Below are 15,025 nucleotides of genomic sequence, written 5' to 3'. Positions count from 1 at the left end.
CTTTAGGGAGGATGCTGTGGGGGGTGAGGGTCAGCGTGGGGCAGTGTGGCATGTGACCAGCGTAGGAAACTTACATATTTGACTTCAAGGGCCTGGCAAGCATCATCGTTGAGTGCAAGTGTGCAGGGCAATAGGAACAGGTGGACACTGCAGCAGAACAGAGCCCTTGAGCCCTGTGTAAAAGGAGAGGCTCAGCAGCAGTGGGTGTTTGCCATGTGAGAGTGAGGGCCCTGTGTAGCCAGACCTTCCATTTTTCAAAGAAGCCAGAAATCCCCAATTTTCAACTGTGACCTCTCTTACTAAACACGGTTACTTAGTTGAGAAACACTCTCAGCACCATGCAGTCCACATCCACGGGCCAGATACTGTGGGTGCTCCATGAGTCAGAGACCGCCTGCCCGCCTGGCCTCCTCCCCGGGCCCCGTGTTGGGTTCCCCCCATGGGTGCCATGTTGCTGGTGGCCCCCCACACAGGCTGAAAGGGACTTCCTTTTCTTCTATCCACCAGAAAACGAGCCTCCGTCTCCTCTGGTCTCCGGGATCATCGATTACAACATGCCCCTCACCTCCACGTACCTGAAACAGATGAAGTTGCGCGTGATGAATTCCCAGGAGCAGGTAAGGCATCCGTCCCCCTCGCCCCACCGGAGGCGTCCTAACTTGCCTGGATGTGGTTGAGCCTTTCCGAGATGTGGGGCCACAGCCTGTGTAAACACACTGGAAACCAAAGAGGCCCTTATCTGCTTATCTGGGCCGGGCAGTCCTGGCTGAGAGGAGGGAAGGAACGTGTTCCTAGTGAGAAGGTCTGCTGAGTAGACCGCCCTGCCAGGTCTTCGGGGAAGCCTTCCTCAAGGGCAGGGGTAAGGGGGTGGAAGTGGGAGGGGTGAGAGCTGCTGGCCTTGGCTCTCGGCTTGCCCTTGCCCTGCTCTGCCCTCTACTGCGCCACTCGTCTCCTTGCCCTGGGGAGGCAAGAGGGAGGCCACGCCTGCCTGTAGCCTCTGTCACTCTTGGGGACCCGGCGGGCCTGGAGGGTGAGCCGGGGAAGGTGGCCCAGCGTGAGATAAGGCCCTGCCCGCACCCCCCGCCTCCCCGGGCTGCCCAGGACTCCCCAGCTGTGGATTGCCCAGGGCTGTCAGGCACCATGGAAACAGGCTGTGAAAAGAAAACCGCTCCTGCCCACCTCCCTCCACAGCCCACCTTCTAGCCCTTTGCAAGGCGCGTAGCCTGACTGTCTTTCAGAGAAAGACTGGGTGAGTGCCACCCCTCTCCCCGACCACTGCTCCAACCCAGAGTCAGAGTGTCTCACCTCCTGCTTCAAGCTTTCTCATTAGCTGTGACGTTTGAACCTGCCGTATCTTTGAGGCGCGACTAGGGAAATGGGTTGTTCTCTCCTCCGTTGGAAGTCTGACTTCCAGCCCTGGGTGCATTCCATCCAGGATGTGGCTGGTCTCCTTGACAACCTGGGTGTGTGTCCGCCGAGGAGGGTGACAGCTCTGCTGTCAGCTCTGAGGGGATGTAGCTGGAGGTGCTCAGGTAGCATCTGGGGCTGGGGTCTGAGGATCTGAGCCATTTGGCTTGAGTTCTGCATTGCCCTGAGGAGGAGGTGTGGTGGCCCTCCCGTCCCCACAGCCTCAAGAGGGCGGATGAAGTAAGCTGGGCTCTGGGTGGTGGAGTTGTTTGCCTCTCTCCCGTCTTTTCATCCCGACCCAGGGATGGAACCCGCGCCTCTTACCTCTCCAGCACTGGGAGGCAGGTTCAGTACCACTAGCACCACCTGGGGAACCCCTTAGTGCCCCAGAGACAGCAGGAGTTTGTATAACCGAAGGAAACATACCAAGATCCGTTCATGAGGGATCCCAGTGTGGTGCACTGACCACTGCCGGTTCTGGTGGTGAACTGGGCTCAAGCGCCGTTTTGTGGGGAAAAGAAAAGCCGTGGGGCTGAACTCCTGCTGTCTGGCTGTTTGAGTGCCTTTGTGCTTCACCCCATGTAGTGGTGCTTAGATTTTATAACTGTTGCTTCTGTTAGAGCAACACCCTTATAACTGGCATTTTCTGCACAAAACAACTTTGCGGTTTTGAGTGGAAAACCGACACCATTATCCCCGCTGTTTTTGAAGTTTCTTAGGGATGCGACCGTCATAGAAAAGAGGAGCCTGGCGGGTCCACAAAGAGTTGGACATGACTAAAGTGACTTAACATGCATGAACCCAAGAGGAATTAAGACTGGGGTGTGTGTGTGTGTGTGTGTGTGTTAGTTGCTCAGTCATGTCCAACTCTTTGTGACCCCATGAACCGTAGCCTGCCAGGTTCCTCCATCCATGGGATTCTCCAGGCAAGAATACTGGAGTGGGTTGCCATTCCCTTCTCCAGGGGATCTTCCCAACCCAGGGATCAAACCTGGGTCTACTGCATTGAAGGCAGATTCATTACTGTCTGAGCCACCAGGGAAGCTGGTTAGGTGCATTGACAAGGATTCAGTCATTTAACAAATATTTATGGAGCCCTAGTCCAAGAGCCAGGCCCTAGGGATGACCAAAGACAGCACCATTCCCAGCTCTTCTTATGATCTGAGGGGAGACAGACACTAATGAAAAAGTCATACACAAGTGCTAAGGTCATAGCAGGCAGCAGAGTTGGGGGAGAGATTAACCAGCCATCATGGGTACAGCTGTGACAAGTGCCAGGCAGGAGGCACGTGGTGCCATGAGTAGTTAGATGGGCACGATGGGGGGACCAACGCAGGCGTCAGGAAGGTTTGCCTCAGAAGAGGAGGCTTGAGGAGGCTTGAGCTGAGTTAGATCTTCAGGGTAGAGAGCACCAGTCTGAGGAAACAGCTTGTGCAAAGGCCCTGTGGCTTGAGGGAGGACAATTTGAGAGGCTGGTATGGCTGGTGCAGAGAGTGTGAGCAGTTCTGAAACTAAAGAAAACTGGGAGAAACACAGCATTGGGCATGTAAACACTTTTAACACTTTTCATTTATTTATTTCTGGCTGCTCTAGGTCTTCGTTGCTCCACATGGGCTTTCTCTAGTTGTGGCATGTAGGCTTCTTATTGTGGTGGCTTCTCTTGCTGCAGAGCACGGGCTCAGTAGTTGGGGCACACAGGCTTGTGGAATCTTCTCAACCAGGGATGAAACCTGTGTCCCCTGCATTGGCAGGCAGAGTCTTTTTTTTTTTTTTTAATTTAATTATTATTTTTTTTTAACACTAAGAACATTTTGTATTGGGGTATAGCTGATTAACAATGTGATAGTTTCAGGTGAACAGCAGAAGGGCTCAGCCATACATATGTATCCACTCGCCCCCAAACCCCACTCCCATCCAGGCTGGCACATAACACTGAGCAGAATTCCCTGTGCTGTACAGTAGGTCTTTGTTGTCCATTTTAAATATAGCAGGCAGTGTGTACAGAACATTCCCAAGTTCCTAACCATCCCTTCCGACCCGCCACCCCCAGCAACCGTGAGTTCGTTTCCTAAGTCTGTGAGTCTCTTTCTGTTTTGTAAGTAAGTTTGTTTATATCATTTTCGATTCCACATCTAAGGGACGTCGTGTGATGTTTCTCCTTCGCCGTCTGGCTTGCTTCACTCATTTTGACATTCTCTAGGTCCATTCATGTTGCCGCAAATGGCCTTGTCTCGTTCTTTTTAATGGCTGAGTAATATTCCATTGTGCACATGTACATCTTCTTTATCCACTCCTCTGTTGATGGACATTTAGGTTGCTTCCATGTCTTGGCTGTTGTAAACAGCGCTGCAGTGAACACTGGGGTGCATGGATCTTTTCGGGCCGTGTTTTTCTCTGAATATATGACAGGTGGATTCTTAACCACTGGTCCACCAAGGAAGTCCAGCATGTAAGCGCTTGATGGTCATCTGTGAATGAACGGAAGTTCATGGATAAGTCGCCCTGGTGAGGTTCAGGCTACTCTGATAGAGAGGGAGTGTGGGAGGTGTTTGTCCCCAGGGGGGTGGGGCTGAAGCTGAGATTGAGGTGGCTTGAGTTGACAGTGGAGTTGACTGTTCTTCACCTCCGTCCCTGGTTTCCCAAACTGGGGCCCTCTGAATGTCCCCGACCTTCTCCAGTGTGTGGTAGAAGGTAAAAATGCAGACCCTCCTTGCACACGCCTGGCAGGAGAGGCAGTGTGTGTGAGGAGGCCCTTCCACTTGGGGCCCTCCAGCTGTCAGCCTCCCGCCCTGCACGCACCGCAGTGAGTGCTCAAGGCCTCAGCCTTTCAACCAGCACTGTGATCCTGGCTCAATAGCCAGGCACGTGGTAAAACAAGAAGTCACACTGCTCGCCAGGTTATTTATCTGCAGCAGCAAGGAAGGGCCAAGGACCCAGGTGTCTTTGATTTTTCAGCTTGAGTTGAAAACTAAAAATACACTTACTTGAATTGGTAGCTTCTTTCCTGTAGCGCAAATGTAGCTTCCCTAATGGCTTAGACGACTCAGACCGTAAGGAATCTGCCTGCAATGCAGGAGACCCAGGTTTGATCCTTGAGTCGGGAAGATCCCCTGGAGAAGGGAATGGCAACCCACTCCAGTATTCTTGCCTGGAGAACCCCATGGACAGAGGAGCCTAGCAGGCTACAGCCCGTGGGTTTGCAAAGAGTCGGACATGACTAGGCGTTTAGCACTTCCTGTAGTGATGTCAGAGCAGGGCTCCCCTTTGAGTAGGTGAATGGCTCCCCGTCCCAATGCAGCATGGGTCTGACTCTGCTGCCGTCAAACACCATGTCCCGAGACAAGGCTTTGGGAGTCGTTTCATTCGCTGCAGCATCCCTCTGACCCCGAACGGTCTGCCAACAGAAGACACCTGTAGTGTCTGCACATCATTCATGAAGGCTGGAATGGAAGATAAACCCAATTGTAAATAACAGCAGCTGGGATGAATGATATTTTATGAATGCTGAACAAAGCTCTACATCTAAAATCTCTGAGTGAGAAGAACCTAAGAATTCGTTTTTTTCCCAGCATTAGGTATCCAGGAGACACTACAACAGTAAGGCGAGGAGGACATTTTCCCCTCCCTCAGCTTTGAGCAGACAATGAACAGGTGGTGGGGTTTGTTTGTGAAGTGGACGGAATCGTGTTACCTTTGTCCAGTTGTGTTGGATTAATGTGCTGAGAAATGGGTCTTTCTCTGCAGAGGATATTAGGTAATGTGAAAATCTAATAATAATGTTCATGCGTACGTGCTGAAGTCACTTCAGTCATGTCCAACTCTTTGCCACCCCATGGGCTGTAGCCTGCGAGGCTCCTCTGTCCATAGGATTCTCCAAGCAAGAATAATAGAGCGGGTTGCCATTGCCTCCTCCAGGGGATCATCCCAACCTAAAGATCAAACCCATGTCTCTTACGTCTCCTGCATTGGCAGGGGCGTTCTTTACCACTAGCGTCACCTGGGAATTCCAATAATAATGTTCACAGGAACCAAACAGAATATTGACATCTGATCCAATGCAGTGAATATTTATTATGGCGTCTCAACATGTGGGACATTTAGGTCCACCCTCCCGGGACCTCCATCCTAAGACACAAGATCCCCCACAAGCTGTCATTTCGGTGGCCACAAAGAGCTGAAAATAGGCAAGGGGCACCCGATAAAGTCAGGTTTTTTTCCCCCTTATTTGGGAAAGCATCATGAAGATATACAACTGAAACCACATTTAGTTTTACCGATGACGAATGTGTTTTCTTGTAGGGGGCTGGGTGTGAAGATCTCATGAGATGTGGACTGTCATGAAGAATGTTCCAAAGCATTCTTCTGATAAGATGGGGTCCCAGGGAGGGTGCAGGCCACACTCATAAGGGTCCCGGCCACACTCATAAGGGTCCCAGGGAGGGCTGCAGGCCACACTCATAAGGCCAGAGATGGGGTCCCAGGGAGGGTGCAGGCCACACTCATAAGGGTCCCAGGGAGGCTGCAGGCCACACTCATAAGGCCAGAGATGGGGTCCCAGGAGGGCTGCAGGCCACACTCATAAGGCCAAAGATGGGGTCCCAGGGAGGATGCAGGCCACACTCATAAGGCCAGAGGTGGGATCCCAGGGAGGGCTGCAGGCCACACTCATAAGGCCAGAGGTGGCCAGCAAGCGCACCCCCAGCCGCTGACCTTTCAAATTCCCTTTCAGCGCTGTGTGCAAGATGAAGGGCAGTGTTAGGATCTCTTCATGTAGACACTGGTTTTGTTTTCTGTCTCATTTTATTCTATTTTTCATACTGAAAAAAAAATTACACAAATACATCTGGCCTCCGTCACCAAAAAACAAAAGCATGGTGATAAAAATCACCATCCTCCCACCACCTGGATCACTGAATATTTTGGTGTTCAACCTTCCAGACTACTGAATAGAAAACGGAATTATCCTGTGCGTACCATTTTACAACCCGCTTTGCTTTCCTGTATTATTCAGTCTCTTTACTCTCCAACCCTTGATGTTTCCACCTACCAGATAAGCTGATCTTATAATTCTCTTGTCACTCACTCATTCCTCACTCGTATCCCCCCCATCCGTCTATCCATCCATTCATCATGCACCTGAGCTGGCAGGTGCTAAGGAGACCATGGTGAACAGTCTCTCTGCCCTGCTGCCTCTCACAGTCCAGTGAAAGAGACGAGGAAAATCAAAATCAACATTCTGGGGTCTGTAGAAGCGCTTAGAGGTGGGACAGGGAAGCAGAGTGGATGCCGTTTCAGGCACCTGTTCTGTGTCCAGCCCTTTACAAACATCGCCCCTCACCCTCCCAGCTCAACAGGGTCACGTTATCATCCTCATCTTGCTGGTTTCGTAGCTGAGGCTCAAGAAGTTTCCGTATTTGCTCAAGGTCACACAACCGCTAACATGAACTGCAACTCAGATCTTTTCCATCCAAACCTGTGCCCCTGCCACAGCCACGTGCCCTGCTTCTCCATGGACTTCTTGGGTGAGGGTGTTCTCCTTAGAATCCGAGGTGGTGGGTCACCTGGGCCCTGAGCTCCGGGTCGCTGGCGGGGCTAGTGGAGAGAAAAAACGTCCTTGGCAGAGATGCTGGCAGAGCAGGCAGAGAGCTTTGTTTGGCTTGGGAACTGGGAGCCGCCTGACATAGATGAAGCTTAAGGAAATGTGGGAAGGAGGGGTTTGGTAGGGGGCCTGGGTGGGGTGGAGGTCTCCCCCTGCCTTGTGAATGCCCAATTACCTGCTGGGGTACATATAGAATTTGATATCCATGTTATAGGGGATATGAACCTGATCTTTCCTGAGATCACAGTGTTTGAATCAAGACCCCATTGTAGAAATCAGATCCAGATCCCAAGGAGAAAGACAAATCATGTGCTCCTTCCCCGACACACACTTTCATTTTATAGAAGCAGAGACTGGGACCCCCGGGAGGCTTAGCAACTTCCCCAGGGCAACCCCTGGCCACCCTCCCTCCCCAACTCCTTGCTCCTTTCAGAGTGGGAAGCCTGTCAGCACCTTCCTTCGCTTCCCGCCTCCCTCGCTTCAATTCTTGGAGCAGCACTAATGTCCCGCTAATGGTTTTAATGGTTCTCGCAGCAGTGTGTGAAGCGGCGCAGCGCTCCATTGTTTAAACCCGCGTGATGGAGGCTCTTATTTGTCTCCATTAACCTCTGCCTCCCTCTCCTCTGCAGCTCTCCCCTGGCCCAGAGTTTTCCCTGGGTCTTGGAGGTTGGGGGAGGAAGGGCAGACTTCCCTCCCCCACCCCCTAGATGTGGGGCCTGCAGGGTAGTCCCTGCCCAGAGAGCCGGGGGTCCCCTAGAGTACTGGCCCTCCTGCTCGTTTCAGGAGGCGGTGTGGAGCAGCACTGCTCTCAGCCAAGATTCCAGCCCACCCACCAAAGACCCTGGAGTGACAGTCCCAGTTCTGCCTACAGGCTGTGTAACTTGGAGCTAGTCACTTCACCTCTCCGGGCTCCTTGTGTAACTTGGAGCTAATCACTTCACCTCTCTGGGCTCCTTTTTCCTCCTCCTGTTGTTTAGTTGCTCAGTCGCGTCCCAACCTCAAGGACTGTAGCCCGCTGGGTCCTCTGTCCTTGGTATTTCCCAGGCAAGAATATTGGAGTGGGTTGCCATTTCCTCCTCCATTTCCATCTTCCCGACCCAGGGATCGAACTCAAGTCTCCTGCTTGGCAGGTGGATTCTTTACCATCTAAGCAACCAGGGAAGCCCTTTTCTCCTGTTACTTGAGAGTAATAACAGTATAATATCAGTACACCTCACAGATTTAGCCCAAGAGTTAAATGACACAAAGCAGGCGCAGTGCGCAGCACAGCGCTGGGACACCTTAGAAGCACAGAGGAAGCCTCAGTGACCTCTGGTGCTGTTGATGGCAATCTTATTATGCCAACTTGATTCAGTAGACACAGTGAAGGACCTTGTCCAAGATTGTTCTTGGGCCACAAAGATGAATAAGACAGCATAGCTGGTCTCCAGGAGCTCTTCTTAGTAGAGAGGACAAGACAGTGGCCGTGGAACTGTAATCCAAGATAAGAAAACAGAAACAGGAAGAGACCAGGAACCTGCCAGGTGGTTCAGGGGACACTCGCTTATTTTAAAATGAGATTTGGACCAGCCCAGAAGGTCCAGGTGAGGGATGCTGAGGGATAACAGCTCTAGGAGGACCTGGGCTGGGGAAGGCCAGAGCCAATTTGGGAAAAGGGGGAGAAGGAAGAAGAAAGAGGAGGCGAAGGGACTCAGCACATGTGCCTCTTAGAAGGGAAGTCACGAGAGAGCCCTTTCCCCAGCCAGCACCAGGGAGCCAGGCGAGGATTGGGGGCAGGAAAGGAGCACATTCCACGTGTGAAACTTTCTTAGGTTCCCATCTTCCTTAGTGGAGAGGGAAACAAGCCCACTCTGAAAAGCTCTGGACATTCACTTTCTTAATTGTGGCAAAATGTGAAATGTGCCACTTTAATAATTTTAAGTGTATAGTTCAGTGACATCAAGTACATTCATGATGTTATGCAATCATTACCCCTATTTCCAAAATTTTTCATCACCCCAGACAGAAACTCTGTAACAGTTAAGCAATAATTCCTCCCACCCCCAGCCGCTGGTAACCACTGTTTCACTTTCTAAATTTGACTGTCCAAGTACCTCTTTTAAGTGGAATCACATTATTTGTCCTTCTGTGTCTGGCTTATTTCACTTAGCATGTTGTTTCCAAGGCTCATCCATGTGGCAGCATGTGTCAAAACCTCATTCCTTTTAATGGCTGCATGCTATTCCATTGTATAAATAGACCACATTGTTGATTTCCGTTCATCCGTTGGCAGCCATTTGGGTGGTTTCCACTTTGGGGCTAGGCACATTTACTTTTTTAATCTTTTAGACCAGGCTGTGGGACAGGGAGGGATTAAAACAGGGATCTGCTCATTCTCTCTCTGAGTCCTCATCCCTCTTTATGGCTTGCTTTTCTCATGGACATACTCAGGCTTCTTCCTGCTCAGAAGGGCCCCCCTAAATGGGCAGACCCAAAGAAGAAGCACAGCTGATGGGTCACAGTGAGATCCTGTCACTTGCTTAAACAGTGCTTGACTCGTAGGACTTTCACCTGTGGAGAACCTGCAAATGCCGACTCTGCACCCAGATTTATTTATTTATTTTATTTTATTTTTAAACTTTACAAATTGTATTAGTTTTGCCAAATATCAAAATGAATCCGCCACAGGTATACATGTGTTCCCCATCCTGAACCCTCCTCCCTCCTCCCTCCCCATACCATCCCTCTGGGTCATCCCAGTGCACTAGCCCCAAGCATCCAGTATCGTGCATTGAACCTGGACTGGCAACTCGTTTCATACATGATATTATACATGTTTCAATGCCATTCTCCCAAATCTTCCCACCCTCTCCCTCTGCAACAGAGTCCATAAGACTGTTCTATACATCAGTGTCTCTTTTGCTGTCTCGTACACAGGGTTATTGTTAGCATCTTTCTAAATTCCATATATATGCATTAGTATACTGTTTTGGTGTTTTTCTTTCTGGCTTACTTCACTCTGTATAATAGGCTCCAGTTTCATCCACCTCATTAGAACTGATTCAAATGTATTCTTTTTAATGGCTGAGTAATACTCCATTGTGTATATGTACCACAGCTTTCTTATCCATTCATCTGCTGATGGACATCTAGGTTGCTTCCATGTCCTGGCTATTATAAACAGTGCTGCGATGAACATTGGGGTACACGTGTCTCTTTCCCTTGCACCCAGATTTAATAGCTTGATGACAGCCTCCCCTAGTGGCTCAGTGGTAAAGAATGTGCCTGCCAATGCAGGAGACGTGGGTTCAACCCCTGGGCCTCAAAGATCCCACATACCACAGAGCAACTACTGAGCCCAGCCCATGCACTGAAACTAGAGTAGCCCCAGCTCTCTACAACTATAGAAAAGCCCATGCAGCAGTGAAGACCCAGCACAGCCAAAAATAAATAAATAAGATTATATGTAAACTTGATGGCAACAATGATCTCCTTCTTCCCCATCCTCAGGCTGCCCCGAAGCCCAGGCAAGGTGTGAGCTCAAGAGAGAAATAGCAGAATGGAAACTTTGCCATGTCTGAGGATTTAATAGTCTTTTTAGGAAGCAGCGGTTCTAATGTGTTTCTTTTGTTCTTCTTATTTTAATAGTAAAAACAGCCAGCTAGACTCAGTTTAGGTAATCCCAATTTTGTTGGCAACATCCAAACCATCCTAGTCAGGGGCCAGCTGTACAGAAGCCTTCTTCCCTCCATTAGGCCTGATCAGGGTGTTGATCTTGGCCATGCCAGTGTCATGGAGCTTCTTCACGGCCTGGTGCTTGTTTTTGGCCTTGGCATCTGCAGTGAACCTGGTGTGTTGTTATCCCCTGCCTTATTCATGGCTGACTTGGTGTGAAGGGAAACTCGATGATGGCATAGTGCTCAAGCTTGTTTCCCCTAGGGGTGCTCTTCTGAGGACATTTGGCTGTCTTCTGAGCTGCAGTGTTTTGGGCTGTCAGAAGTTGGGTGATGTCCAGATCTTTTTTGTATGGCTGTGGACACCTTTCATCGCTACTTTCTTGGCCTTTAAAGTCTTTCCTTTGGCTTCAGCTTCAGGAGGGGCAGGGGCTTCCTTTACCTTCGACACCATCTTCATGAAAAAGCTGATGTATTTCTTGAAAATTAAGCAACAATCTTCATAAAATAAAAACAGAATGTAGAACTTCTAAATAGCTAGAGAAAAATAACAGAACCAAAGAAAGTAATTAAAGCAACCAAAGCAAGAGTAATTAAGTGAAAGAATAAAAGAAAAAGCAATCAAAAAGAGTTGTAATGAATGGAAAACATAGATAAACTAACAGGAACAAGATCGAACACTAGTAAATCACAATAAATGTAAATGGGTTAAGTTCCACTAGAAAGAGTCAAAAATGCGCAAATGAGGTTTTTTAATGGTAAAATCCTCTTGGTGTTTATAAAAGACTTTTTTTAATGACAAAAAAAGATGAAAACATAGGGAAGAAAGGGAAGTACTATTAATGTCAAACAAGTTCAAGGCAAAAAAAAAAAAATTAAATAGGGCAAAGTGAGATATTTTATGCTGATTGAAAGCACAGTTTCCCAGTAAGATTTCAGAGCCTCTTGACTTTGGAGGTCTGCCCTTGGGGAGGTTGAGACCTCTTAACCTCAGACATCTGCCTTGTGCAGAGGTGAAGGAAGACAGTAGGTCCTATGAGTAACTTGGGCTTCACTGTGAGAGGCTGCATGTTTCTTTCCCAGCCATCAGCATCTTCTCATCATCACTCTCTTCACTTCACCTTTGCATTTTTAATTTTTTAACCTATTTTTTATTTGGAGGATAATTGCTTTATAGCACCTTTGCATTTTTTTGCTGCTATCTTGCTGTAGCCACTTCTCTAGACCAGTATTTTCATACTTTGAGCATCAGTGTCTACTCTGTATAAGTCTGCTGCTGCTGCTAAGTCGCTTCAGTCGTGTCCGACTCTGTGCGACCCCAGAGACGGCAGCCCACCAGGTTCCCCTGTCCCTGGGATTCTCCAGGCAAGAACAGTGGAGTGGGTCGCCATTTCCTTCTCCAATGCGTGAAAGTGAAAAGTGAAAGTGAAGTCGCTCAGTCATGTCTGACTCCTAGTGACCCCATGGACTGCAGCCCACCAGGCTCCTCCGTCCATGGGATTTTCCAGGCAAGAGTACTGGAGTGGGGTGCCATTGCCTTCTCTGCTCTATAAGTCTACATAGAATAATATGAGGGGTGGACCCTGTGGGACTTTGAGAATGTTGAATCTGCTGCCTTCACTGCCTGAATTTAGTCCCTCTCCTCTCCTCACTGAGCTCACCCACTGAGATATGCTGGGCCACTCTCTCAGCCCCCACTGTTACTTTTATGGAGCTGAGTCAAGGGGGCCGGGCTTGCCCCATGAGAACCCAAGAAAGGCCTGGAATGCCACTGGCACCATTTTCAAAATCTGAGAAGCTGCAGCACAAACCTTTTCCCATCTCCAAAAGTCCCTGGCACTGCAGAAGGTTTGTACTGCAGCGAGAAAAACACAAAGCCACTGAAATACTGACCTTGACCAAGGCTGCTGTTTGGATTTCTGCGGGCAAAGAATGATCCTTGGCACATTGCTGCTGTGAGAAGATGTGCGAGGGTAGTGGCTGTTCTCAGGTTCTGTCCTGTGCCCCTTTGTCCCCCCAGGGCAGCTAACCCTCAGAAACAGCTTAGCAAGTGTTCATCTTTTTTATTTACTTGTAATCATTTTTATGTTTATCAATAAAATATATATCTTAAAAATCATATAGAAAAATGGCAGATCCTGTCCCAGCCTCCCCACTTCAATTTCTACCCATCAGAGACAACTTCTTTTCTTCCTTATTTTTTAGCTGTCTCTTCTAGTATTCATCTCCTATTTCTAAAAAATGTGTTCACACTGCTAGTTCTTGATTTTTTAGTTTGGACTATTTTGGTTACTGTTGTTTAATTTCTTGCTGGAGGAGATAAATATGTACACAATCATACCCTCTCATAAACACATGTATTATTTCTCCTTTTTCCATCCCTCAATATTATCCATACTTCCCTATTTAGATAAATTATTGTATTTATATTATTATGACTGTATAGATTTTTCATAAATGAGTTGATTAGCACACTATCATTACATTTCCTTTCCTTTTTTATTTTTATTATTTTTTAAAATTATTTCTTTATTTGGCCATGCTGGGTCTTGGCTGCGGCATGTGGGATCCAGCTCCCTGATCGGGGATTGAACCTAGGCGCCCTGCATTGGGAGCCCAGAGTCTCAGCCACCAGACCACCAGGGAAGTCCCTCCTTTTGTAAAATAATTTAGCTAATTCGTGTTTGGCTGTGCTGGGTCTTCGTTGCTTGCACAGGCTGTCTCTAGTCGCCGTGAGCAGGCCCTCTCTTCACTGCGGTGCGCCCGCTTCTCATTGTGCTGGCTTCTCTTGTTGCCGAGCGTGGACTCTGGGCACATGGGCTCCAGAGCACAGGCTCAGTAGTTGTGGCGCACGGGCTTAGTTGACCCTTGGCATGTGGAATCCTCCCGAACCAGGGTTTGAACCTGTGTCCCCTGCATTGGCAGGCAGACGCTGAACCACTGGATCATTAAGAAAGGCCACATTGTCTTTCTTTGATTCCACAGAGTTAGCCATTGCCTCTTTTTTCCCAGCCGCAGCCCTCTATCTTTGATCTTGCTCCTGGTGAGCATGTTTTGTCATGTTTATTTTTATGTACTCACACTTATCAGTTTTTTCTCTAGTAGCTTCTGCATTTGAGTCTTAAAAAGGCTAACTCCACTCTGCCTCTGTGTCCTCAGTATTTTAGTTTTTTAATTTTTTAGAACAGTTTTAGAGAAAAACTGAGAGGATAGAGCAGAACTCCCACTTTATCCCTACCAGTTTCCCCTTATTAATACCTTACATTAGTATGATACATTTGTTACAATTAGTAAACCAATTGTTGTTGTTCAGTTGCTCAGTGGTGTCAGACTCTTTGCGACCCCATGGACTGCAGCACGCCAGGCTTTCCTGTCCTTCACCATCTCCTGAAGTTTGCCCAAACTCATGTCCACTGAGTCGATGATGCCATCCAACCATCTTATCCTCTATTGTCCTCTTCTTCTCCTGCCTTCAATCTTTCCCAGCATCAGGGTCTTTTCCAACGAGTTGGCTGTTTGAATCAGGTGCCCAAAGTATTGGAGCTCCAACTTTAGTATCAGTCCTTCCAATGAATATTCAGGACTGATTTCCTTTAAGATTGAGTAGTTTGATCTCCTTGCTGTCCAAGGGACCCTCAGAGTCTTCTCCAGCACCACAGTTGAAGGCATCAATTCTTCGGCGCTTTGTCGACTAAAGTTTATAGTTTATTTCCTTAGTTTTTACCTCCTGTCCTTTTTCTGTTCCACAGTCCTTCCTGGGATACAGTATTACGTTTACCTGTCACATCTCCTTAGGCTCCTCCTGTCTGTAACAGTTTCTCAACCTTTCCTTGATTTTCATGACCTTGACAGTTTTAAAGCATACTGGTCAAATATTTTGTAGAATTTCGGAATTTGTCTGATGTTTTTCTCAATGTAAAACTGTGGTTGTGGTTTATTAGGAGAAAGACCACAGACAGAGGGTCGTTTAAAAAAAAAATTTATTGAAGTATGGTTGATTCACAATGTTGTGTTTAATTTCAACAAAGTGACTCAGTTACACGCCCACACACGTATTATTCTTTTCGTATTCTTTTCCACTATGGTTTATCACAAGGTATTGACTATAATTCCCTGTACTATACTGTAGGGCCTTTTTGTTTATCCACCCTATATATAATAGTTTGTCTTTGCTAATCCCAAACTCAGAGTGCTGTTTTTACCACGTTTTTCTTTTCTGTTTCATCAGGTCTTAGTCACAGCACCCAGACTCTTCACTGCAGAACTCAGGCTTCTTTGTAGTTGTGGTGCCCGGGCTCCAGAAGGCTCAGGCCCAGTAGTTGTGAAGTGCAGGCTTAGTTGTGCTGGGGCACGTGGGCTCTTAGCT

The 15,025-nt window shown here is 48.2% G+C and overlaps 1 protein-coding gene across 2 annotated transcripts in view; it reads left to right on the top strand.

Moving 5' to 3' along the window:
• NOL4L (nucleolar protein 4 like) overlaps positions 1–15,025 on the top strand; it is a 127,455-nt gene that overhangs the window by 65,475 nt on the left and 46,955 nt on the right. For both annotated transcript variants that reach the window (XM_070381573.1, XM_070381572.1), the window contains exon 4: positions 508–617. In XM_070381573.1, the coding sequence (XP_070237674.1) occupies positions 508–617 (110 nt within the window). The remainder of the gene's footprint in view (positions 1–507; positions 618–15,025) is intronic.

This window comes from Bos mutus, chromosome 13, assembly GCF_027580195.1.
Source record: "Bos mutus isolate GX-2022 chromosome 13, NWIPB_WYAK_1.1, whole genome shotgun sequence".
Taxonomy (NCBI): Eukaryota; Metazoa; Chordata; class Mammalia; order Artiodactyla; family Bovidae; genus Bos; species Bos mutus.
This window is presented reverse-complemented; position numbering and strand designations above follow the sequence as displayed.